General features: G+C 34.7%; 1 protein-coding gene across 12 annotated transcripts in view; it reads right to left on the reverse strand.

The window, feature by feature from the left end:
- The window catches only part of EHBP1 (EH domain binding protein 1), a 378,662-nt gene that overhangs the window by 164,569 nt on the left and 186,148 nt on the right, over positions 1-27,945 (reverse strand). For all 12 annotated transcript variants that reach the window (XM_058683956.1, XM_058683952.1, XM_058683950.1 and 9 more), the window contains 2 exons: positions 25,585-25,825; positions 17,717-17,906 (listed from right to left, as the gene is read on the reverse strand). In XM_058683956.1, the coding sequence (XP_058539939.1) occupies positions 17,717-17,906; positions 25,585-25,825 (431 nt within the window). The remainder of the gene's footprint in view (positions 1-17,716; positions 17,907-25,584; positions 25,826-27,945) is intronic.

The following is a 27,945-nucleotide window of genomic DNA, read 5'->3' on the forward strand; positions in this document are numbered from 1 at the left end:
TTTATACCACTTTAGCATCTCACACCCTTTAAAAACATTATACAAATGCACACACGAGAGTATTTTGTACAATGAAAAGTACTCGGGTTACTAATGTTTTATATGATAAAGAGAATTTAATCATAGTATTCAGGGCAAATTTTATTTTAAACTACATACTATGTACACTGAATTTTAAAAGAAGTTTGGAAACCACACACTGTTGATTTAGTTTTTCCTTCTTTTTGAGGTGTCAGAAAGCTATGAATCAGGGTAGGACTATTTTTTTTTTTTAATTTTTTTTTTCAACGTTTATTTATTTTTGGGACAGAGAGAGACAGAGCATGAACGGGGGAAGGGGCAGAGAGAGAGGGAGACACAGAATCGGAAACAGGCTCCAGGCTCTGAGCCCTCAGCCCAGAGCCTGACGCGGGGCTCGAACTCACGGACCGCGAGATCGTGACCTGGTTGAAGTCGGACGCTTAACCGACTGCGCCACCCAGGCGCCCCCAGGGTAGGACTATTTTTCATGCTTCCTTCAGAGTAAATAAAAGTCTGACTTGAGAGTACTGTAACAATGATATTTCTATCAAAAAGTATTTTTTAGAAACTTCATGAATATTTTTTTATAATTTTTAAATTTTAACATACAGTATTATATTAGTTCCAGATGTACAATACAGTGATTCAACAATTCCATACATCACCCAGTGCTCATCACAACAATTGCATTTCTTAATCCCCATCTCCTATTTCACCCATTCCCTCACCCACTTTCCCTCTGGTAACCATCAGTTTGTTCTCTATGATCAAAAGTCTGTTTCTTGGTTTCTCTCTCTCTTCTTTGTTTTGTTTCATAAGTTCCACATGTGAGTGAAATCATACAGTATTTGTCTTTCTCTGACTGACTTAATTCATTTAGCATTATACTCTCTTGCTTCATCCATGGCATTGCAAATGGTAAGATTTCATTCTTTTTTATGACTAAATAATATTCCTCTGTGTGTGTGTGTGTGTGTGTGTGTGTGTGTGTGTGTGTGTCACCTCTTGTTTATCCATTCATCTATCCATGGACACTTGGACTGCTTCTATAATCTAGCTATTGTAAATAATGCTGCTATAAACTTAGGGATGCATACATGATTTTGAATTAGTGTTTCTGTATTTTTTTCCCAATATGTGAAGTTTATTGTCAAATTGGTTTCCATACAACACCCAGTGCTCATCCCAAAAGGTGCCCTCCTCAATACTCATCACCCACCCTCCCTCCCACCCCCCATCAACCCTCAGTTTGTTCTGTTTTTAAGAGTCTCTTATGCTTTGGCTCTCTTCCACTCTAACCTCTTTTTTTTCCTTCCCCTCCCCCATGGGTTTCTGTTAAGTTTCTCAGGGTCCACACAAGAGTGAAACCATATGGTATCTGTCTTTCTCTGTATGGCTTATTTCACTTAGCATCACACTCTCCAGTTCCATCCACGTTGCTACAAAGGGCCATATTTCATTCTTTCTCATTGCCACATAGTACTCCATTGTGTATATAAACCACAATTTTTTTTTTAATTTTTTTTTTCAACGTTTTTTATTTATTTTTGGGACAGAGAGAAACAGAGCATGAACAGGGGAGGGGCAGAGAGAGAGGGAGACACAGAATCGGAAACAGGCTCCAGGCTCCGAGCCATCAGCCCAGAGCCTGACGCGGGGCTCGAACTCACGGACCGCGAGATCGTGACCTGGCTGAAGTCGGACGCTTAACCGACTGCGCCACCCAGGCGCCCCTAAACCACAATTTTTTTTATCCATTCATCAGTTGGTGGACATTTAGGCTCTTTCCATAATTTGGCGATTGTTGAGAGTGCTGCTATAAACATTGGGGTACAAGTGCCCCTATGCATCAGTACTCCTGTATCCCTTGGGTAAATTCCTAGCAGTGCTATTGCTGGGTCATAGGGTAGGTCTATTTTTAATTTTTTGAGGAACCTCCACACTGTTTTCCAGAGTGGCTGCACCAATTTGCATTCCCACCAACAGTGCAAGAGGGTTCCCGTTTCTCCACATCCTCTCCAGCATCTATAGTCTCCTGATTTGTTCATTTTGGCCACTCTGACTGGCGTGAGGTGATATCTGAGTGTGGTTTTGATTTGTATTTCCCTGATGAGGAGCGACGTTGAACATCTTTTCATGTGCCTGTTGGCCATCCAGATGTCTTCTTTAGAGAAGTGTCTATTCATGTTTTCTGCCCATTTCTTCACTGGGTTATTTGTTTTTCGGGTGTGGAGTTTGGTGAGCTCTTTATAGATTTTGGATACTAGCCCTTTGTCTGATATGTCATTTACAAACATCTTTTCCCATTCTGTTGGTTGCCTTTTAGTTTTGTTTGTTGTTTCCTTTGCTGTGCAGAAGCTTTTTACCTTCATAAGGTCCCAGTAGTTCATTTTTGCTTTTAATTCCCTTGCCTTTGGGGATGTGTCAAGTAAGAAATTGCTAAGGCTGAGGTCAGAGAGGTCTTGTATTTTTTTTTGATAAATAGCCAGTAGCGCCATCACAGGATCATGGGCAGTTCTATTTTTAACTTTTTGAGAAAACTCCATATTATTTTCCACAGTAGCCACACCAGTTTGCATTTCCACCAACCTTATTCCTTTTTCTCCACATCCTTACCAACACTTGTTTCTTGTGTTTTTGATATTAGCCATCCATGTCTTTCATTGATAATGTTTATCAAAGTCATGATTGCTACCCATGAAAATGATAAAGTGCACATGTGCCTGAGTTAATATTTTCAAAATGAAGAAATAAACTAGTAATATCTTTGGTTATATATACCCTAAAGCCTCATCATTCAAATATTGTTAATACAGAATTGGTTATATTTTGGACATTGTATGTTAACTTGTATTAAGTAAATATTCTGAAGTAATTTTTCCTTTCTAAAAAAATTAGATGTGCTCTATAGGAGACATACTTATCTGGGGAAAAAAGCAAATAAGCAAAATTTCTGTATTAAAAATATTTTTAGTCAATTCTAAATTTGTAAGAATAGTATGAGCTAAAATAAGAATAACATCTATTGTACAAGGTACAGTTTTGTTAAGTAAAATAAAAATATTAACAAGTTCTAAAGAAATATATATATAAGAGGAACAATATGTAATGGAACAAACTTCTCTACATTAAGGGCACATTACTACCATATTTAATTCATGAAAATCAGGTCAAATGAAGACCTCTACTTAATAATTCAAGTTATTTTGACTAGATGAAAGAATAAACTTTTTCTATTTAAATTAAAAATGAACTCTGTTACTTATACTAATCACTCAATTTGATGAGCCTTTTCTCATTTGCTTACTTATGAAGTTTTACTACAAGAAGTGTGGATGGTCTGTGGAGAAAGGAAGGAAAGAAAGAGGGAAGGAAGGAAGGAATGAAGGGAGGGGGGTGGAAAGAAGAGAGAAAAAGAAAGAGAGAGAAAGAAAGAAAGAAAAAATCAAGAAAGAGAAAGAGAAAGAGTGAAAGAAAGAAAGAAAGAAAGAAAGAAAGAAAGAAAGAAAGAAAGAAAGAAAAGAAAAAAAGAAAAAAGCCCAGCTATGTTAAAAACCTAAGTCTTCCAAAGGCAGCCAAGATACAGCTAAGAGTTAAATAGATAAACACTGAAGAGTTTCCACCCCAATTGCATCTGGTGGTGGTGGTACAGAAACAGCTTTAGTATTTTTATCAAATTATTACAGTAAATTATTACATCTTAGAATTAGAAATTACGATATAGTACAGATAAATAATTATCTCTTGAGCTTCACAAGGCATTCTGGGTATGAGAATGGTCTGTGGAATTTGGTACTAGAACATAAATATACTTTAATAGAAAGTAACACTACAAACTTACTTATCAAAGTATCAAGAACTTTATAAGTTTACAATCCCAAAGCATAATCAATTTATTTACAATGTATTTTCAATTATTGGCTTTGCATCTCAATAAAATCATTATTAGAAAGGGTAATCTAGTTTTAAAAGTCCTCTTACACTCTTAGAAGTTTACTTTTTTTTTTGTTTTTTTAAAGGCCAAAAAAATTCCCGGGTTATAAACTTAAGACCTAATGAAATGATCTAACTACATGCAGGTTTGCAAAGAAAATGCTCATACACCCTTTGAAAATGGCACTAATGTAGCCAATATCTCGTGCATATATTAACCCTTAGATTACAACTCATAATCCAAGTATTTAAAAGTTTACATGTCCCACAGTAGTTTGGCCTTTTGTACATAAGCCAGCTAAAGAATACATATTACCATTATAAATATGTCCTAACCTCTTGTTTAAATGCTATCAAAACAAACAGTAAAAGGAATATTAAGCCATTTTATAATATCTATTTGCTGCATTAACTCAACTGTACTCTGATTGTTTTTTGAGACTCTTCTCCAAGTTCAAACATGTCAAGCTTGTTCTTCAAGCCCTTCAAGTTGGGACTTATATTAAAAAACAGTGCCAAGTAAGAAGTTTAAGTCAACATAAAACCTTTACAGAAATGATTATAGGAGTTCAAATTGACTGTAAATATCCCTCAACAACATGTCATGTAGTAAAACCAAAATATTTCATTGGATTATAGTTTACTTTCTGCTTATAATTTCTTCTTTGACCTACAGGTTACTTGAAAATGTATATAGTAATTTTCAAATATATGGATTTGTTCTAGTTATTGTTTTGTTATTGATTTCTAGAGTAACTGCACTATGGGCAGAAAACATAATTTCAACCCTCGGAAGTTTGTTGAAAACTTACTTTAGAGCCTAAGACATAGTCATTGTAAAGAAATGAATTCTTTAGTTGTATAGTGCAGTATTTTATGAGATCAAAATAGAGTCTTTAAATCTTACTGATTTTTAAGTCTGCCTATTCCATCAATTACAGAGAGAGAGGTGCTATAATTGCTTATTATGATATGGATTATCTGTGTCTCTATTTCTTTCAAAGTTACCTTTGTATATTTTGAGAACATGTTATTAGTAAATGCAAATTCAAAATTTGTATCTCCCTGATAAACCGAATCTTCTTTCATGATGAAATGATCAGCTTTTATATTGAGTAACACATTCAGCCTTAAAACCCATTATATTCCATATTAATATGGCAGCATTGGTTTTCTTTGGGTTAATGTTCTCATGGTAAATCTTTTTTCAGTCTTTTAATTTCAATCTTTCATATATCTATTTTTAGATGTGTGCACTTGAATTTTTTTTTTTTTTAACTTTATTTTTTAGGGGCACCAGGGTGGCTCAGTCAGTTAAGTGTCTGACTTCAGTTCAGGTCATGATCTCTCCATTCCCGAGTTCAAGCCTCGTGTCCAGCTCTTGTGCTAACAGCTCGGAGACTGGAGCCTGTTTTGGATTCTGTGTCTCCCTCTCTCTCTCTCTCTGCCCCTCCCCTGCTCTCTCTCTCTCAAAAATAAATAAACATTAAAAAAATTTTCAACTTTACTTAAAAAAATTTATTTTTACTTTTATTTTTTAGAGAGAGAGAGAGACAGAGCGTGAGCAGGAGAGGGGCAGAGAGAGAGACACAGAATCCGAAGCAGGCTTCAGGCTCTGAGCTGTCAGCATAGGGCCGGATGTGGGGATCGAACTCATGAACTGCGAGATCATGACCTGAGCCGAAATTGGACGCTGAACTGACTGAGCCACCCAGGTACACCTACTTGGACTTTTTTTCAATCCAGACTGATAATCTTTGTTTTTAACTGCAGCATTTAGCCCATTTAGAGTTAACAACCAGTGATGAGTTTCAATCTGTCTTATTTTAACTGTTATTTGTTCTAACCACTTTGTGTTTATTTTTCTCTCCTTTCACTGAATTACTATTTCTAAGACTTTTTCCTCTATTCACACTTCTAGTTTGGAAGTTAAACATTATGTTTCTATCCTTTTAGTAGTTACCCTAAAAATTACAACATGCTTACTTAACTAATCAATGTCTAAAGAACAATCAATCAATATATCTTTATCCTTCTTCTCAATAATATAAGTAACTTAGAATACTTTAGTATTCATTCTCATTCCCAGCTTATATATTATCGTTCTCATATATATTAATTCTTTTATTTCAACCCATCATGAGATATTGTTTTATATTGTCAATTTGTGCTTAAATTTATGCACATGTATGCCATTGTCTGATCTTTTTTTGTTTCTTGAATTCTTGACCTTTTAATGAATATTTTCCTTCTTCCTAAATTACATGTTTTAGACTTTCCTTTAGTGAGGGTCTGTTAGTAACAAATAGTTGTCTGGAAACATCTTTATTTTTGTTCCCAGTCTTGAAATCGTTTCACTGCACTACTATTCCAGGCTGGCAGCTATTTTCTTTCATCATGTGAAAGATATCATTGGACTATCTCTGGCTTCTATTGTTGCTGCTGAGAAATAAGCAGTGTTCCTTTGAAAGTATTTTGGCTTCTTCCCACCCTTGGGCTTATTTAAAAATCTCTTCTATTTATCTATCTACCTACCTATATCTCCCTACCAATCAATCAATCATCTTCTGAAGTTTCACTACAAGGTCTCTGGGTTTGGATTTCTTCTATTTTAATTAGGATTTGCTAGGCTTCTTGAATCAGCAGATTGTACCTTTCATCAGTTTTAAAAAGTTCTCAGCCATTATATCTCTTCAAATATAGTCTCTTTCTACTCTTTCTTGTCCTTCTCAGAGCCTAATTAGAATTATACATCTTAATCAATCCTCTAGGTCTTTTCTTGGTTTTATTTTTTATAATGGAAAATTTCAAATGTAGAACAAATATTATAATGAGTCCTCATGTAACCACTCCTCAGCTTGAAAAGTTATCAACATAAGGGGTGCCTGAGTGGCTCAGTTGGTTAAGCGTCCAACTTTGGCTCAGGTCATGATCTCACGGTGTGAGAGTTTGAGCCCCGCGTCAGGCTCTGTGCTGACAGCTCAGAGCCTGGAGCCTGCTTCGGATTCTGTGTTTCCTTCTATCTCGGCCCCTCCCTGGCTTGTGCTCTGTCTCTCTGTTTCTCAAAAATAAATAAATGTTAACATTTTTTTAAAAAGTTATCAACATTTTTTCCAAGTTTTTGTTATTCTCTCCAAATACAACCCTCTCCCCCGACACACATTTTTCTTCTAGAGTATTTTAAAGAAAATCCTAGATCCTATCATTTCAACACTAAATAATCCAGTACATATCTCTAAAAGATAAGAAAATTTAAGATCTGTAATTTCTCCTCTTCTCCACTTTGTCCAAACTATTCATTTGTTAAATGAATTGAGTCATCTGTCCTGAAAGATTTCCCACATTCTCTGTTTTTGGTTGATTGCATCTTCATGGTGTCATTTCACATATTCCTACACACACACACACACACACACACACACTCCATATCTCTTGATGGTTATTATAACCAGTGGCTTGATCAGATCTCAGTTTAATTCTATGGCAAGAATATTTTACAGGTTGTTCTATATACTTACTATTGCAATATATCAGGAGGTACAAAATGACTGTCATACTCTTAAGGATATTAATATTGATCACTGTAGTTGAGCCCGATCCATTCATCTATTATTAAATCTTTCCTCAAGGGTTTTAGCAGCCATGCTAATTGTTGTTAGATCCATTATTTCCTAGGGAATTATGAAATGATGACTTTTCACATGGTATCATTCCTTCAGCATTTCATATCCAGAATTCTTCTATAGCGGAAGAACTTTCCCTCATCAACTATTATCTTGAAATACAGTTCATAAATGAAAGTCAGGATAAATTCTTGACTCTTTTTCTTTTTTTACCAATGTATACAGTACTGAGTTGGTGTCCTCATAATCTCCATCATCCATTTGGGTATTATCATTAGAAATTCATGAATTTTTACATATTTGATGTGTTTCAATCCTTCTGCAGATATTTATTCTTTTTTAATTATATAAACATGCTCCATTGTGTTCATAATTAATGTTACAAATGTGTCTGATGGTAAAATCTTTCCTTTGTAGGTAAATTCAAAAGAATTATCAGGATATGTCTAGTTTGGGTCTCATTCCATTCATCTTGTTTGGTACTTGTGAATTTTTTTTAATCTACTGACTCAAGTCTTCCTCTAGCTCACATAAATTCCCTTCAATAAATTATTTTCCTCATCTGTTCTCATATCTACATCTCTTCTAAGTGTACTGAATTTTCTTTCTTTTTTTTGGATGTAAATTTTTTAATTTTATTTTTTTTTAAATATATGAAATTTATTGTCAATTGGTTTCCATACAACACCCAGTGCTCATCCCAAAAGGTGCCCTCCTCAATACCCATCACCCACCCCCCCTCCCTCCCACCCCCCATCAGTCCTCAGTTTGTTCTCAGTTTTTAAGAGTCTCTTATGTTTTGGCTCTCTCCCACTCTAACCTCTTTTATTTATTTATTTATTTATTTATTTATTTATTTATTTATTTTTATTTATTTATTTTTAAATATACTGAATTTTCTAACTCTAGTCTTTATTTTTACTTTCTCTCCATAATTTTAATTAATTTACTTTTCACCTTGAATTCTACAGAGAATTTTTCAAGGTTGTCTTCTTATTCACTAATTGGATGTTCTATAACATACAATCAGCTATATATAATTTAAAATTTTTAAAATTGTCTTTTCATATCCAAGAGCTCTTTACTATTCTCAAATTATTACTTTCACCATGTGGGGGGAAATTTTTCAGAAAAGTTGCAAATATAGTACAATAAAACCCATATATTCTTTATCTAGATATCATAATCTATGATTAACATTTTGCCTCAGATCATTATTTTTGGTGTCTACTTACTCGTTTCATTTATTAATGGAATGTCCAGTTTATTCACACTAAAAATATTAGTTTTTTTTAAATTTGTTTTTGTGATAAGTTTGTCTTAATGGAAGGTCATTTGCTCCAATGATTAAGATTGGTCTTAATTAAGAATTTTTTTTTTTTGCACAAAATTTAAGAAGGCACTCATTTTGAGGCTCATGTGTAACACTGGGAATGAGTATATCTCCTTAATAATGATGCACCCATTGCCAAAATTTAAGGACACATTAACTATTGGGTTTAAACAAGTGCCACGTTAGCACTGACATAACTTCAAGAGTTAGTGTTTTCTCAAATTTTACAGCCTAGAGTTGCCTTTCTTGCTTCACCCTAGCTTTGCTGCGCACTTTGTTGTGGGTCTTTTCATTTTTATTTTGTCTGTTTCTTACTATTATAGACTAAATTTTATCCAGTACTGGCAGTTGAGAAGGGTTCTATCATAGTTTGTATGAATCTGTTCAAATTCTATAGATATTTTCCTCTTCTTGATGCAGTAAAGGGAAAGCTAATTGGTGCTTCCTTCACATTTATCATCAGTAATGTATCCTAAAGTGACCCCGCCAATACACATCAATGACACTCAGTTTACCATTTGTTGCTAATTGCTTAGCCTTTACAAAGCATTTAGCAAATCAGCCAAACTTGTAAATCATTCTTTATCATCAAAGGACACACATAATTTATTTACCTTATTCAGATTCTTTTCCTATATGGGGACAGTTTTATCTCCATAAGAAAAAAATGGCAATTCAATTCTTAGTTGGAAAACTGTGGCAGACACTTTAATTTGGTTACTCCAGAATATATGAATATAAAAGAACAACTTCTCAAAATCACACTTAATTACTGTACAAAATTGGTTTCAAAAGTCAAGCGTTCTAATCATGGTTTGTTTGTTTTTAACCAAAATTCAGCATTTTTATCTTTCCCATTAAATACAGTCAGAAAAATCAAGAGGCAAATTCTTAGAGATGTTCTTGATTCTACGGTTGCTCATTTTCCCAGTTTGCAAAGGCCTTTAAGTGGGTTACAGCTACTGCACATTTGTCTGCCAAATTTGCCTCATTGGTACAACAGGTCTGGGACTAGAGTGAGGCAAGGCAGTGCCTCAGAACACAAGATTTAAGGAGGCATCACTCTTAGGGTGATGTACATGTAAAGTCTGCACTTACACCAATAGGAGAGAAGTGCCTCTATGAATTTTGTGCCCTACAAGCCTCTCTTGCCTCATTCTAGTCCAGGCCCTGCAGTATGTATGTCCAAATATATTTTAAATATATTTTTTAAATGTTTATTTATTCATTTTGAGAGACAGTGAGAGAGCATGCATGCAAAAGAGAAAGAATCCTAAGCAGGCTCTGTGCTATCAGCGCAGAGCCCAACACAGGGCTCGATCTCATGTACAGTGAGATCATAACCAGAGCCAAAATCGAGTCGGACACTTAAGTCGGACACAGAGCCACTCAGGCACCCCATATATTTAAGAGTTGATACTGCAGGTGCCAAAAAAGGGGGAATGTTTCTCAATATCCTCACCAGTAATTTTAAGCTCTGGAAATTACCATATCTTTTCAGACATCATTACATAAATGCAGTGAGCTGATTTTAAAGTAAATACTATTTAAGTTTTGCTAGCTTGGGTTTCTCGTTTATTTGTGGATTTTTATTTGTCTTTGTATTCTATTGTAGTACTGTTCCTAGCCTTCTTTATGCTCAGTTGCAAAATATTTTCACGATTTTCTTTTGAGACCTATGATTGTTTTCAAATGTCATTTTAAAATGACCAGGGGCAGCCGGTGGCTCAGTTGGTTAAGGGTCTGACTCTTGATTTTGGCTCACGTCCTAATCTGACAGTTTCATGAGTTCAAGCCCCATGTCAGGCTCTGGACTGATGTGCTAGTGAACTCTCTTTCTCTCTCTCTCAAAATAAATAAATAAAATTAAAAAAATGACTGTTTTGGGGTGCTTGGGTGGCTCAGCCTGTCGATTATCTGATTTTTAATTTTGGTTTGGGTCATGATTCCAAAGGTGGTGGGATCAAGCCCCACATCATATACCATGCTGAACACGGAAACTGCTTAAGATTCTTTCTCTTTGTCTCTGTCTCTGTCTCCCTCTCCCTGGCTCATGCTTGCTCTCTCTCTCTCTTGCTCTCTCTCTCTCTCTCTTGCTCTCTCTCTCTCTCTCTCTAATAAAAATTAAAGGAGGGCCTGGGTAGCTCAGTCAAGTTAAGCATCTGACTCTTGGTTTCATCTCAGGTCACGGTCACAGTGTGTGGGATCAAGCCCTGCACGGAGCTTTGTGCTGGCAGTGCAGAGCCTGCTTGGGATTCTCTCTCTCCATCTCTCTCCTGTTTGAACTCTCTCTCAAAATAAATAAATAAACTTTAAAAAAATTTTTTTTAAAGAAATGACTATTTCAAGCAATTATTATGTAGGCATTCTCATAGAAGAGATACCAAGATTTGGGCTCATTTGCATCTATACTATAAAACTCATTAATTAATTAATTAATTAATTAATTCATTCATTCATTCATTTAGAGGAGGGGAGGGCAGAAAGAGAGATAAAATCTCAAGCAGGCTCCATGACACAGGGGCTTGATCCCATGACCCTGGGATCATGACTCAAGCCAAAATCAAAAGTCTGATACTCAACTGACTGAGCCACCCAGGCACCCCTAAAACTCACCTTTTAATAGACATCAATGGCACAGCCTGCTGTTCCCTAATATTGATTGTACTCTACTTTTTTAGTAATATAACCCTTGACTTTTAACTGAGTAATACAACTACCCAGAATAAAGATTTATTTTCTAGTGTTCCTTGCTTGAGGTAGATAGGACTGTTTTTTGCCCTTTCCTTTTTGATTGGAATGGGGCAGATTGGCTGTGGTTCAAGTAGCCATCTTGGAAGTCCATGCCAAGCACGGTGGGTCAGCAAAATAGGAGACTGGGTCCCTGATGCCTTTGTGAAGCTACTATATCAGCACTGGACCTTTAAATTTTTCAAAGACAGAAATAAATTTTTCTTTCATTTAAACTGGCATTTGAGGGGCACCTGGCTGGCTCAGTCAGTAGAGCATGTAAGTCAACCTCAGGGCTATGAGTTCAAGCCCAGCACTGGGTGTAGAGATTGCTTAAAGATACCATCTTAAAGGGGTGCCTAGGTGGCTCAGTCGGTTAAGTGTCTGAATCTTGATTTTGGCTCAGGTCATATCTCACAGTTTCATGAATATAAGTCCCATGTCTGGCTCTGGGTTGACAGAGCAGAGCCTGCTTGGGATTCTCTCTCTCCCTCTCTCTCTCTGCCCCTCCCCAACGCATGCACATGTGCATGCTCTTTCTCTCTCTTTCAAAATAAATAAATAAAAATTAAAAAAAATAAAATCTTAAAAGAAAAAAACAAAATGCATTTGAGGCTTTCTACTGCCTACAGATAATCCTAATTCCAACTGAAATTCCATTAACCAGAGACTCGTTTGATTAATAAGATCTTAAAAAATAATAATTCTGGGAGGTTCCACACACATATTAAGAAAAAGTAGTTGATACAGTGTAATTTTTTTTAAGTTTATTTATTTATTTTGAGAGAGACAGAGACAGCTCTAGTGGGGAGGGGCAGAGAGAGAGAGGGAGAGAGAAAGAATCCCAAGCAGGCTCTATGCTATCAGCCCAGAGCCCAAAATGGGGCTCAAACTTGCTGAACAGTGAGATCATGACCTGAGCCTCAAACCAAGAACTGGATGCTTAATGGAGTCACCCCAGTGCCCTTCAGTGTAATTTGTTCTTAACCTTAAGCAAAAATCAGCCAGAGTGAAAGAAGTAGGTAGCTTTGCACGGGGGAGACAGGAAATTCTAGAACATAAACTATTTTGCAGGGAGATAACAAGATAAATTATCAGTAAAAATGTAACAGGAGACTGAAGATATACCAGTGAGAGAAGCAGATAAAATTAAGGCTGATTGCTGAGGCCCAGTTGTATCCTCTGCCTAGGGTTCTGCAAAATCTCCTTGGGTCTTTATTACAAGTTATCCTTTTGCTTAAGTTAAAAAAATTCAACCAAATGGCTTGTTTCTATTACTTATAACCAAGAGTACTAACCAATATAACAGGTGATGCATACAGGAGTGCCCCGTTTAGTCAGTATTATTGAGGAACAACTTATTCTGGTAAGGTATTCCAGCAAGTAAAAATTTTATACATAACTTAACCACTGCCTGCACCCCATTGTCACTGAATGTAGTTTGGCATTTTATTTTACAAAACAACTGTGTATTCATCATTGCATTCAATTACATTCTGATCCTTGTGCTTTTTATTATTTTTCTTGGAAAGTTTGAGACATTTTCAATGTACATATGAGGAAATTAATAGTCTGATTGTGGACTTACTGTTTTTCAGAATGAATGGCTTGTAGACAAAATTCTGCAGTTTTGCAGAATAGAAATGGGGATAAAGAACTTTCTAGGAGATCTTTATGTGCAAAAGCTTTTAAGGGTGTTGGCGTTGTGGTCTGAATTTGCTGCTTGTCCCAATCAAGGGAACTGCTGTGTGTAATTTTGACTTTAGTTTAACCCTGGGCTTCCCATAGTTACTGCAATCTGTACTCAAGTTCAAAAACATCCAAGTGTAAACCTTAGGACTTTGCCAGAACTTGTTAAAAAAAGGTAACAGTATAAGTGGAGGCCTGAGTTATTTAACTGGGCTTGAGATATGGATAGGATTTTCACTTTTAGAGATGGAATAAGTGGATAGTAGTATCACTGTCAATCACTGGAGCTTCATCAGTCAGGATCTTTGAGGGAGCGCTTCTCCACTTGACCAAGCTCATTTCATCATCAAGTGTGCAGTGGAGCTTTTCTCTATGCTATTATAAAAATGTAAGTTTATTTTAATTCCTTATTGTCATTCATTGATAGTTGGCTGTTCATATATTCTGATTTTTATGGAATTGGGTATATACTGTTTAATAATGTACTTTAGCAGATGTGTCTAGCAACCATGTTGTTTATGTTGCTAAACTCACTCTCATAATTTAATTGCACTTTTTACTATGTTGCATGAATTATATCTAGGAGTTCAGAGTTATATATTTATCAACTTACATTCACAGTAAATGATGGTCAGGCACCACTGAACCTAACTTATCATTTTATTTTACTGAACGGTCATATATTTAACTTCTCTACACATTGGCCTTCTTTCCTAAGTTGTCTTTAAAAGTGTTACATTTTATTATTTTATAAATACAGAAATCAATGGTCTGAAGTGTGGAGTTTATACAGATTTATGACACTGAAGGGTCCTTAGCTGCCTTCAGGGTAGTTTGAATTTTATCTGTAATATAAGTACATGCTTATTATCACTTTGTTTGTTTAAATTCTGATCTTAGTTCTTTTTCATAAATTTTCTGAAAAATAAGTAGTTTCAGGTGCCAGGTGGGGAAATTAATCATCTGGCTGAGCCCTTGTCATTTTATGACACTGAATGCTCTTCAGTGTCTGCAGTCAGTTACCACTAAGTACAGTCTGGCATTTTGTTACACAAAATTGTGGTGCAATATCCTTTTATTATTTGGCTAAAATTTGAACTTGGCTTTTCCCAAAAGCTTAATTTAACTATTATCTCCTTTCAATTTATAAGTATGGAAAGTAATTGGCAAGGAGCATAACTTAAAAGCATTAAAACTCTTCAATAATTTTAATGGAAATGTTTTGATGTAAAACATAATTTCTTACTTTCCTCTACAGAATATTGTATATAATACACAGTAAGACTTGATCATGTTGACTGAAAGTTGCCCAAACGGTCCATTATTTTACTTAGCTTTAATATAGCACAGTCTTCAGGAACTACCAGAAGATATATATCTATACATACATATCTCCTAGTAGATACATACACACATATATCTACTCCTATGATGAAAAAGCCCCATACTACTGTGTTTTCTCAGCTGCCATTTATCATTTTTTATCAGTCAGTATGCCACTGATTCTAATCTTCCTTATCTCATACATAATTGGATAGTTTGTAGTTTCCAATTTTGGGGGGTTTGGCAATGGTCCATTTTCTTTTTTTAATGAAATCTTACATGAATTCCAACATATAAAATGAAAAAATATGGATTTCTGATGTGGAAACAATAGGGGAGCCAGCGTTCTGCTGCTAGGCCTCTATACCTGGTCTTCAGTGTAGAACACTGAGGTAACTGATGAAACCCCAGGCCACCATCAAATAATTTTAATACCACTTGTCAAAACTAAGAGTGATTTTCTCTATTCTGAAGGATAAACTTTCTTAGTTTGTACCTTGTACATCTTGTACCTTGTACAGAAGGCAACAAAAATATCCACGATCTCATTACTCAGTAACTTTGATTAGTATAACAAACAAAAATGGAAGTAAAACATATGTAAGGTTCAAAATTCAAACAATACAGACAGGTAAAGAAAAAGAAATGCCTTCCTCAGTCTTGCATATCCTTCGCCTCAAAGGTACCCACTATTAAATTACTTACAATTCCTTCCACAGTGTACATGAGTGTGTATGTCTATGTGTGTTCTGAATGTATGTGTGAATAAGGCTTTTTAAATAAAACTTTATACATACAATAGGTATTATATTATACATCGTTATATACTTTCTTTTCTTTTTTTAATTTAATATCAGCAATCTTTTTTTAAATTAATTTTTCACAGTTGTATTTCACATAACTGAGAAACATGAACTAACTCCCAGATCAGCAGAATGTGCTATTGTGGATAATATGACTGATTGCATTTCTATTGTCTGTGTCTGAGCTTAATGAGGCACTTTCTAAAAGAAGCATGATGCCTTTCCTATAAATATCCTTTATTCCATGACAGATCTTCAATGGAATACTATCCTCATAATAATATAAAAAATAGCTATGTTATACATCACTACAACAGAACTTAATCACCAGGTGTAGCAATGTTTCTGTGGAACAATGTATTTAGAGTTCCAACTTGGAACTGGGGAACCAGAGGTAGCTCTCTAGAGGTAGAATGGCACCGTGGGCAAAGTATGGGTTTTATATTCAAAGGACCTGAATTTTAATCCAGGCACTGTCACTACTAGTTTTATCATTTTGGGCAAGTTACTTAAGTCCAGTTTCTTATATATACAAAGGAGATAATGATACATATTTTTCAAGTTGTTTTATGGATAAATGCATCCAAGAGGCACTGTTAAGTTCCTTTTCATTCTCCTACAAAGAGATTAGAATATTTTAATTAGCTTCAAACTCCTGACAAACTATAGAAGAGAATGGGGCAGGGAGTAGAGATTTGGGGAGACAAGGGATAGGTTTAGGTATTCTTGACAGTTAGAATGGTTAAAGGACCTATAAAGCTTCTTGATTCTTAGATTCTTACTAGTGCCCCAATTACTGTCTTTTTTTTTTTTTTTTTGTATCATGGGCACTGGAATTGGCCATCTCCTTTGCTTTAATTTCTACCATTTGCTGCTTTTGTTGATAGTGTTGCGCCACCACTCCCACCTTCCATAGCCAATTAGAAGATGGAAATCTAGTCTGAGTTTCTCCCTCTAAAGTTACAGGGCTAAAAAATACCTGATATAAAAACAAACACCTAGAGATAGACTTTTAGGATACCAGAGTGAAAACCTCAGTGAACTTACTGTGTCACTAAAACAATGAAAATACGGGCAAACTATTTCAGGACTCTACCATTTAACACAAAAACAAAAAATGAACTGAAATATCCAAGAGAAACTACTGAACTTTAGTGTGCTTGAGAAAAACAGCAGTAGGCACCTGAGGTGGAGTATGGCCCAGATATCACACAACTAATGAAAGTGACAGTTCCAATCCTGTTTCTACTGGCTGGGGGACCTGTGACCTTTACTTTACCCCACTAAGTTGAAGTTCATCTTATTTTTCCCTTACCTACCTGTGAGAATTAAATTATGTATATGATAACAATAACAAATTACCCATGAGTTGATGGGCAAAAATTACTTACCTAAAAAAACTTGCTAAATCCAACATTTCTACCTTAGACATACAAGATATCACACTATTTGAATTCAAATCATTTAAAAGCTCTAGACTTGTTCCAAAAACGTGTTTTTATATTTCCATGTAATAATTATGCATTAAAACTTCTAAAGATAGTGACAATAAGGCCAAAATTTTAACTTGACATAAATCAAAACGGCAATATTGAAATTCTTCAATAAAGCATGTCTCAGGAGCCTGGGTGGCTCAGTCGGTTAAGCATCTGACTCTTGATTTCAGCTCAGGTCATGATCTTATGCTTCGTGAGTTGGAGACCCACATCAGGTTCTACACTGTCAATGTGAAGATTTGGCTTGGGATTCTCTCTCCTTCTCTCTCTGTCCCTCCCCTACTTTCGTGCACACTTTCTCTCTCCCTACCTCCCTCCCTGTCTCTGTCTCTCTCTCTCAAAATAAATAAACTTAAAAAAAAAAAAAAAAGGCATTTCTGTGCACTGGGCCTTAATCTTTCCAGTATATTTTTCAAAGGATGATTTCTACTCCCTCTTCTGTATCAATACAAACTATTCCTCACACTTAGCTGCTTTAGAGTATTCTTTCTTTAAAGCACCATTCCTATAATTAGAATGTCTTTCTTCCTCTGATTTCAAAACAGCATTTAAAAAAATCTTAATCCAAACTATCCAATTATACTGTTCTGTAAACTTACAGGCTCCCAAACATATACACAGTGTTACAGTATAACAGATTTACTTGGTTTGTACTTTTAAAATATCATCAAAAATAGCAAACAATGACTTTTCTTAATTTGAATTAAACTGCATGGGGGGAAAAGATTAAACATAATATATGTTTTACTAAGAATAAACTCCTACCTTAGGAGAAGTGGAGAGATCTCTTCCTGCAGAAATAACTGTGTTTTCATTTACTCCTCCTATCTTTGGTGAGAGGGCTGGTGGGGCTGGGGCTTTTCTTTTCACTCTCCTTTCGGTTTCCAGTTCTTGAATTGGATTTACCAAATTATTTGGAGGAAGAGCTGGTTTAGGTTCATAAAAAGGATTAGATCTAAATGAAAGAAGAATTATTGTTAAATGTTAATCTAAAAATATTTTATTCCTAACTAAATTAATAAAATGTTAATTTATAAAACTAAAAAATACTGAAAATGACAAGGAGACACTCAAACTAGTGAGAACCTACAATTTGGAAATAATCACTATTAAGCTGTTATTTTTTTAATCATTAATAAAATTTTTTCCTTTTAAAAAGTATTTAAAAATTTTTTTCACACAAGGTCACACTTAGCTCAATTGTATATAAATCCTTAGAAAAATGCTTATAGTAATAGTAAATCCTATATACTCTTCATAAACAAAAAGGAAATAAGATGTGGAAATACTGATTTGCTTTTTTATGCTCCCCATATCATTTTTTTTCCTTGCATTTCATTCCTTCTCATTAGGGAACATCTTTTATAAGTCCATTCAGCGAGGTTCTTTTAATAGTAAATTCTCCCAGGCACTGAAAATGTTTTTATGCCACACTTAAATGATAATTTCGCTGGGTAGAAAATTCTAGTCAGTTAATTCATATCAGCACTTTGATGATATTAGCCCACTGTCAGCCTATTATTGCTCTTTTTTAAGTCATCTTTTATCTTTGGTTGCCGTTAAGATCTTCTCCTCGGGTTTCAAGCAATTTTACTATGATATGTCAAGGTGTGGATTTCTTTTCATTTATCCTGTTTCAGGTTCCTTATATTTCCTGAGTGTGAAGATTTATGTTTCATTAGTTTTTTGTGTTTTTTTTTTAAGTTTATCTATTTTGAGAGAGAAAGAGAGACAGTGCATGCATGAGTGGGAGAGGGGCAGTGAGAGGGGGAGAGAGAATCCCAAGTAGGCTCCATGCTATCAGCAGGGAGCCCCACGCAGGGCTTGATCTCATGAACTGTGAGATCATGAATTGAGTGGAAACAAAGAGTTGGATGCTCAACTGACTGAGCTACCCAGGCGCCCCTATGTTTCATTAGTTCTAAAAAATTATTAGCCATTATCTCTTTGATAGCCTCTCTATTCTCTTCTTTAGAAAATGTTATTAGATGTATGTTGAATTAATCTCTCTCCTTCACATTTTTACAAATTTTTGTTCCTTCTGTGCTATAATCTGAATAATTTCCTCCCATCTATGATCTAATTAGCTTTTTCTCTCTTCATTTGTGTCTAATTTAATGTTAGACATTAAACCAGATATCTAGTTTATGGAGAATTTTCCATGAATTATCCATAAATTTCAAATTTTGATAAGCATTTTTCTTCATACAACCATGTAAAAAATACCTCAGGTATAGAGATTTGAGTCATTAATCATTTAAACATTTACTTTAAAGTCTCTACCTGATAAATCTATTATTTGAAGTTTTTGCGTGTATAATCCTAGTGTTTCTTTTGTCTCCTGATGCTTTCTCTTAGTAAATTCTTTCCTTGTATGTTTTGTAATTCTAGATTTCAAGTTCAGGGCTTAATCTGAGGAAACTGTGCACATTTTGAGCTGGAAATGCCTCTCTTCAGAGCATTTTATGTTTGCATTTGCCAAGTGCTTCAGGGGTCATTTTGTGTGTTCTTTTCTTGGCTTGGAGGATCCCAGACCATCCTGCCAATAGAATGTCAAATCCATATGAGGGTGGGCCTGTGTGCTTATAACTTCTTGGGGAAGGCTTTTTTCCTCTACCTAATCTAGGCCCAAGCAAAAAATCTTCCTGGTTAACTCCCTCTACGAGTAGATGAGTTTTTTTCTCATTAGTTACCCATAAACACAAGTATCTGGCATAGATGATGATTATTCTTCCTATTACACAATAATAAATGGTTATCCTGGTTCTTATTTATTAGTTTGTTGCATTCTCCACCCCCCCCACCCCCCACACCAGCTGGTTCTCTGGAACTCTGTGTGTAAAGAATAAAATTTCTGAGTCTATAAGGCTAAGGTTCAGCTGACCCAAATTTAGTGATTATACCAAGATCATTCAACCTAGTCATATATAAGGCCTGTACTGGTAACAGTCCTCTGTTTCATTTATGCAAGCTCTTTTAACTACAACAGTACAAGACTCACTCAGAACCAATTACCAATTATGTACACCTCTGCTTAAGAATTTATATATAGATAGTCAAATCACATGAGACTGGGTACCAAGTATATATGGATCAGAGATGGGAAACATATCATACTTGTGATGTCATTCTTACTCTGTACTCATGGCAACAATTAGTGTCATGAGATTCCTTTCTATTGAGCTAGGGTACAGCCACAGAATGTCTCTCAACTCTGGTCAGGGTAGTTACTTTTAACTGGGGTGGGGGGTTGGCATTTATATAGAAACCTATTTCTTGTGTTCTCTCCTCTTCTTATGTCTGTGCATTCAAGAGAAAAAGAACAGGAAATAGATATATATAATTGAAAATTTGCTTTTCAAAACAAAATATTCTTGCCTAGTGACCAAGATATACTTGATGTATTTACATCCCATGCTTACAACCTGCAGAAGAACTTGGGGGAAATCAAAGCAAGGAACAATGTTAAAATAACTAGGTGTTCAGAAAAAGCTGAACATTCTCTCTGAAAAGAGGTATAAAAGGTATCATATCCAGCCTAGAATGGAGGGCTTATCAATAACATTATTAACTAAGATTAATAAAGTGTTTATGCTGTGCTAGGTACTATTTTAAGTGTTTCACACTTACAACAATCTTATTTCTCCTGATAATTTTGAGAGATTCATACAGCTGTTTTCAAACTTTAAAAGTAGTTTGAAGGGAGATTAAATATAAAGAAATAAGTTGAAAACATAATTTTTTTAACCCAAAAACTTAAAAAAGGGAAAAAACTTTTTCTACCCAAACTTACTACCTGCCAATTAATGTTAAGTGTTCAGGACTGAACAGACCCATGTCAATCAAACTGAATTAATTCAGTTATATGAATTACTTGGATGATATTTAAAATTTTTTTCTTGGTTAGGTTTCTCTATAATAAGCTTGCATAGTACTTTGAAATATGGCAGCTACTACAATGATCATTATTATTTATTTGTTATGTAAATATGGCTACTTTCAAGAAAAACATGTGTTAGAGGATATTTTTATTAAAAAAGAATTTGTGCTTAAAAGAAAAAAATGACAGAATCCCTTAAAACAGGTAGCTCCTCAGTACACTTTATATAACTTAATTTACAGTACTCATGAAACTTTTATAAAACTTATCTAGTATGTATACAAATATAACTAGATATTGTCCTTTTTCTTCCTGTCTCTGCCTGTTTCAAACCACTTAGGTCTCCCTCCCAGTTGAATATTAGTATCCTTTGTCAAAAGAAGGTAAATGCAAGTAGAAAAAAAGCTCATACTCATCTGATTCCCAAAGCTGGATGGTAAGATTCATCATTAACTAGAAACTAATCAAATGGAAATTTTCTTGAAACAATTAGAGCTACGTTTCTCACTCTGTTTTACATGGCACATGCAGTAAAAATGAAATTTGTATGTCATTTTAGGGTAAAAATATAGGAAGCTGCTGGAAAACAGAAGTACCAGGGTCTCCAGCCGCCCTGGACCACACCTCACTGCAAGACGGACTAAGGGAATAAGTATCTCTGCACATCTATTATTTGCCTGTGAGAAAACAGTGTGCTAGGCACCTAATGGGTACCTAATTTAGTACCCATTAGGTATAAATCAAAGTAAGACAAGAAGCTTCTACTTCTAAGGGTTCCGAATGATCCTTCCTATGGATCAGACATTTCTAAGTAAAACTGAATTTCCTACTCTTTAAGAACAGGATACGATTATATTTATATGAAGTGTCCAGAACAGTCAAATCCATATAGACAAAAAGTAGATTAATGGTTTTCAGGAGGTGGGGGAAGGGAGGAATTGAAACTAACTATTAATAGGTAAAGTATTTCTTTTGGGGGTGATGAAATGTTGTAGAATTAGATTGTGGTTATGGCTGCACAGCACAGTGAATTAGTTAAGAACCACTGAAGTGTACACTTTAAATAAGGAATTTTATGTTATGTGAAGTATATCTCAATTAAAAAGTACTATTTAAAAAAGTGATTAGGAATAACATCTATTATACATATGATTGTCAACACTGCCTCCTTCTCTATAAAAACAAGAGTTATATAGAATTATTGATCAATGCATTTTTAAAAATATTTAATATTTTTTGTAAAGAAATACTATTTAAGGAGTTAGCATAATTCCTATTTCAGTGCTTTCTACATCACTTTGGATAAAGAAAAATTATTTTTATGCTTGTATTATATACTCGAGCAATAACTTAGTTAAAAAGAATTACAGAAAGAAAAACTATAAATTGATTAGAAACATGATTAATAAACATACTAATAAAGAATAAAATATGAAACAAGAGTACAGTGAAATATATAGTCTTCCTTTCACTTTGAAAATTTATGTTTCTTTGGAAAAACAATCCACATTTATCTCTGAATGAAATTTAATGACAACTTTCCTTCAGAACCAGACATACAACCATACCAGAAATGATTTTATGCTAGACCCCAAAACATTTCATAAATGTTTTGGAAAAAAATATTGTTTGATTTTTGGTTTTCAATTTTGCTACATTAACTAGAATGGCTGAACTGACTTCCAAACAAGAGAAAACTGAGAAGCCCATGTGATTGCTAAGTGGAAAGGACATGTGCTACTAGCACTGAAGGGTGTTTACTTGCTCTTGGTGCTGATGGATATGCTGAGGTTCTGAAGGTTGTTTTACACATCAAAGAACTCAGCACTATTTGTGATAGGTTTATGTCAGAGGATGCAGGAAGAGTTTGATAATGGAAGATGAGTAATACAGGCTTTTCACTTGATGAAAGGTCATAAGTTTATTACTGAAGTAAGAACAAATTTTGGAAGATTTCTAATGTGGTTAGACTTACAAACTTTTAGAGAAAAAAGATAAGAAAAAAGAACAGAGTTCTTCCTGGACTCTCACATTAGCTGATGAGCAATCTTTAGAATCTGTGTATATATTCCTATTAAAAAAAAAAAAAAAGCTGAAGTGTTTATAGGCACTCTCTGGTAATCTCAGATGCTTGAGCAATTTAGAATGTTCTTTATTCATGGGAAACTTGTAAAGACTGTGACTTTCATGTGGAAAAAAAAAATGGTCAAAAGGAAACACCCAACGATTCTGATTTTAGTTTTCATTAAGGCATTTTAAATGTTTAAACAAACATTAAATGTCTCTTTAACTTGTTAATAGGAAAGAGCAGGGTGTGTGGGTGTGTGTGTGTGTGTGTGTGTGTGTGTGTGTGTGTGTGTTTTGTGTAATACTCATGCCTCTTGGAATAACTGAATGCTTGTACTTAAAGTTTATATTTACATTCAAATACTGTAGGTGTGTGGCTATTACTCAGCACCTACACCACCCATGGGAAATTTTATTTTCATCACACATTAGCTATTTCAAAGAAAGCAAATACACTAACTTTAGCTACAGTTGAGCCAATTTTTCCAACCCCTGTACAGTTATTAATTAGTATTGAGAGCTAAACCTCGGTTTGGAATCAGATGATTACTATGATATATTTCTATGTATTTAAGGCAAACTGGAACATTTTAGGTTTTATCAAAATCTAACCAGGACCATGGAAGCATGTAGCACATGTGAGAGTCATAGGCCATGTGATGTAAAATGGGAAAAAGTTGAGAAGTACAGTTCTAGAGCAATAGAAAACAGGTCAACTACCTCATTCTTTCAAACAAGTCTTTCAAATATTTGAATTTGGTTATTACAATTCTCTTAAATAATCTTTCTTCTAAGTCAAATAGTCTGTATGACCTTAATCACTGCTCATCTGATGTGGTTTCTGGACTTTTTTGATGACTCTGTTGCTCTATTCTTTTAATGCTCTGAATTACCAATGTCCCTTGTACAGTTGGCAGAACCTAGAAGTAAAATACTGCTCAAAACAGGAGCTGACCAATGCACAGGAAAAAATGACATTTCTTCCTTCACACGAAGCAACTGCTCCCAACTTTCATACATTGAAGGAGCCTTTTTATTATTTCCCTCTCAATCTATTATATCCCCATTGTTCTGAAAGATTTTCATACTTACCTGTATTTTTAAAGAAATAACTATTTTTCCCAAGATCTAAATAATCTTAATACACTAAAATTCACATATTTCTAAGGAAAACAAAGATACATACAGCCTCACTACAAGTAAACATATAATTACTATTCTATTAATTTCATCATCTGTGCCATTGCTACATCCATATCTAATGACTTGAGTTTCCTCCTCATTATGGGTCAGATTTTCCTGCTTCTGTACATGCCTGATAGATTTTTCATTGGTTATCAGACATAGTGAATTTTATATTTTGGGTGCTGGATTTTTTGGTATTCCCTTTGGTATCTTTGGTATATTTGTGTGGCATGCAATTAAGTTACTTGGAATCATTTTGATTCTTTTGAGCCTTGCTTTTAAGCTTTGTTAGGCAAGCCCAGAACAGTCTTTTGTCTAGGCTAATCTCACCACATTAGTAAAACACCTTTCTGAGGACTCGACCTGATGTCCCACGTGTTAGGAACTGCTTGGAAACAAACTATTCTTGGTCCTGGGTGAACCCCAGGGATGCTTCTGTCATGTTTCCTCTATGTATATTCTCATCGGTGCTCAGCTAAAGACTCAGGGGGGAATCTTCTACAGATCTCTGGAACTCTTTGTATGAGTAGCTCTCTCTTCTCTGACAACTCTGTCCACAATTCTATTCTCCTCAGTACGCCCAAAGTCCAAACTATCTCCTCAACTCATGGAGATTACTAGGACTTTTGGGTTCTCTCTCCCTAAACTAGAGCCGGAAATTCTCTCCCGTAAATAAAACTAAGACAAGTATAGGGCTCATCTTCTTTGTTTCTGTTCTCTTAGAAATCACACTGTTCTGTGTTATTTGTATCCAATGTCTGAAAACCATTGTTTCATATATTTTATTCAGTTTTTTAGTTGTTTAAGACAAGAAGCTATATCCAGTCTGTGTTAGTCCATCATGGCTGTAAGTAGAAGTTTTACTGTTGCTTTTTAACATACTCAGGGCCACAATCTGCAGCCACACAGGTTGTGAACTATATACCTCCAGAATACAATGTGCACATACCCTTCCCCCATTCTCACCCTAGATTTGAGTAAAATGGAAGCCCTAAACATTCTATTTATAATGAGCTTATAATCAATAACATTCATATTTGGATAAGATTAACTCAAAGATAATTCGTACTTTATAATTATGATCTTGTTGTTTGGAATCTGAACAAGTGTCCTCACCAAATAATTATCATAAATGATTATTTGGTTCCCACAAGAGAACCTAATTGAAGTATAATGCCTACAGTAATTGATTAAAAACACCTAAGTGACATTTGTAATGGGGTTCCTGTGGAAAGACAATTAAAATTCTAACCAGAGATTCCAAGAACATATTTCTCTCCATTGTTAGTTTACTGTGCACACACATTCACATGGAAGAGGGTGGGAGAATAAAGGTCAAGATCATAAAAATTCAGGTGGACATGAGATAGATACTAACCGTAAACTGTATATTAACACGAGGAAAAAACTTTTTTTACCCATGTAAAGGTTTATTATAGAAGCATCTCTTTAGTTAATATAGAGGCTGACCTATGATGATAGCAGAATAAAATGTACTTACTCATCCAACTCTTCTTCTTCTGTTTTAGAACTATCAGCATAGAGGTACTTGCTCATGTCCACAGGTCTTACATTTTTTCTTTTTGTAGACTGGGGAGGAGAATCCTTTATAGCTACAAAAGTTTCTGGCTCATCAAATGGGTTCAAATACTGAGGAGTCTGTACCTCTTTAAAGGGATTATAGCTATTATTATAAAAAGATTCTTCTGTTTTTTTAGGTGATGCTGTTTCAGTGACTGGTTCTATAAAACAATAGCAAAAGATGAATTAAATCAAATTAATATTACCTGATATTTTCTTATATTTTTGGTGTTTTCAAAAATAATCTTGAATTAATCTCTTATGAGGCTGAAAAGGTCAAAACAATAATATGTTTTAGAGGGGCTAAGTTCAGAAGATGGGTTACCTAAGATCTTTGTCTACTTCTCCAGGAATGCTGCTCCCTAATATGGCATCTTTGGAATGCCCTTTGAGTCTCTAATATTATTAGTATTACAGTATGGCAATTTTTGAAATTTTAACCTTCTTAGAGGTATAATATTCTATTTACTGTTTATTTTACTTGACTATACTAGCTTGCCATCCTAAACTGATATAAAATAAATTTCTGTTTTTAAGAACATTAAGTGAGTTAAAATGTGAAATTGTCTTTGGTAGTTACACAAGCAGAGACCACTTAGGGAAGTGAAAATTCATTCTGGACTATATCAAAAATATACCCACACATCACTGAATTTGTTTCTTCAAAGCCTTTTAAGAGTACGTTTTTGTATGCTGCACAACCTTAAATTTTTAGAGCTTTTAATGAGATGTTTGATTTTTTTCAATATGACTTGGATCCAATCAATACTCTGTTTAATAATGTAAAGGACTAACATAGAATTCGGAGGTTGAAAGCACTACATTGAAATTATACTGATAAACTGATAGTCATGTTACACCAAATTCTTCTAAATTCTTCTTGCATGTGAACACAAGTGCAGTAGGGGCAGAGAGAGAATCCCAAGCAGGCTCTGTGCTGTCAGCACAGAGCCCCACACGGGGCTCTGATGAACCATGAGATCATGACCTGAGCTGAAATTAAGAGTTGGATGCTCAACCAACTGAGCCACCCAGGTGCCCCTAAATTTTATTATTTTAAATTTCATTTTGAAAACCAAGGTACCCTTAAAAATAAAATTCTGACTCACAGAATTCTGACTCACAAAAAGCACTCATGTCCTTCAATGATACTTATGACGTGCTTAGTATAACCCTTTTTCTTCTTTTCTATGTCTTAATATTTTAAAACAAAATAGAACTTGTAATAAAACTGTCCAAAATTTGGTCATGGATTCTGCTCACAAAAATAAATGTTTTCCCAAAATGGAGAAAAGTTTCAGAGAGCCATCAATCATAATGTAGTTTAAAAGTTGGTTTTTGGGGCGCCTGGGTGGCTCGGTCGGTTAAGCATCTGACTTCGGCTCAGGTCATGATCTCATGGTCCGTGGGTTTGAGCCCCGCGTCGGGCTGTGTGCTGACAGCTCAGAGCCTGGAGCCTGCTTCAGATCCTGTGTCCCCCTCTCTCTGTGACCCTCCCCCGTTCATGCTCTGTCTCTCTCTGTCTCAAAAATAAATAAACGTTAAAAAAAAAAAATTTTTTTTTAAAGTTGGTTTTAATTATGTTGTGCAACCCTGACAAAATACTCTAGAAGGCAGAAAACTGGTTACTGAAATTCTCAAGAAAAATAACTGTGAATTTCATGTGACACTTCAAACAATTTAATCCAATTATTATAAAAATTTCATGACTGACATATTTACGACTTTTACATTTTAATGTTAAACTCCTTTTACTTATATACTTTAGACATTAGCCCAGAAAACTTATTTTGTCTTTATATTGGGAAAAAAAATTCTGAATTGAAATTCTATACACCATGAAGAAGCAATTACAAAGTGTGAAAGAGATTTCATAAAATCATAATAAATACTGAAATGAATTTAAATAAAATTTAAATTTTAAATTTAAATTTAAATCTAGACTACGCTAGAGAAGACTCAGCAAGGGTAACTTTTGTAACACCAGGATAATACTCAAACTTAACACTGCATTAGAATCTTTATAAAATAATGTAAATGAGGCATTTTCTTTTCTCTGTAGGGGCAGAGAGACTGGAAGATTTTGCCTATTCAATTTTTTATTAACAAATATCAAGTCTCAAATGCTGGAGAAACAGGCAAAACTGGTCAATGGAAATAAGATTTTTATTTTTACTTTCAGGAAGAGGACTGCAAAAACTGATCCAAGCAAATTCATCATTTACAAAACCAAAAACAAGAAAGTATTTAAACCACAGAGCACGATTTGAAGATGGCAGAA

This window comes from Neofelis nebulosa, chromosome 9 (genome assembly GCF_028018385.1).
Source record: "Neofelis nebulosa isolate mNeoNeb1 chromosome 9, mNeoNeb1.pri, whole genome shotgun sequence".
NCBI lineage: Eukaryota > Metazoa > Chordata > Mammalia > Carnivora > Felidae > Neofelis > Neofelis nebulosa.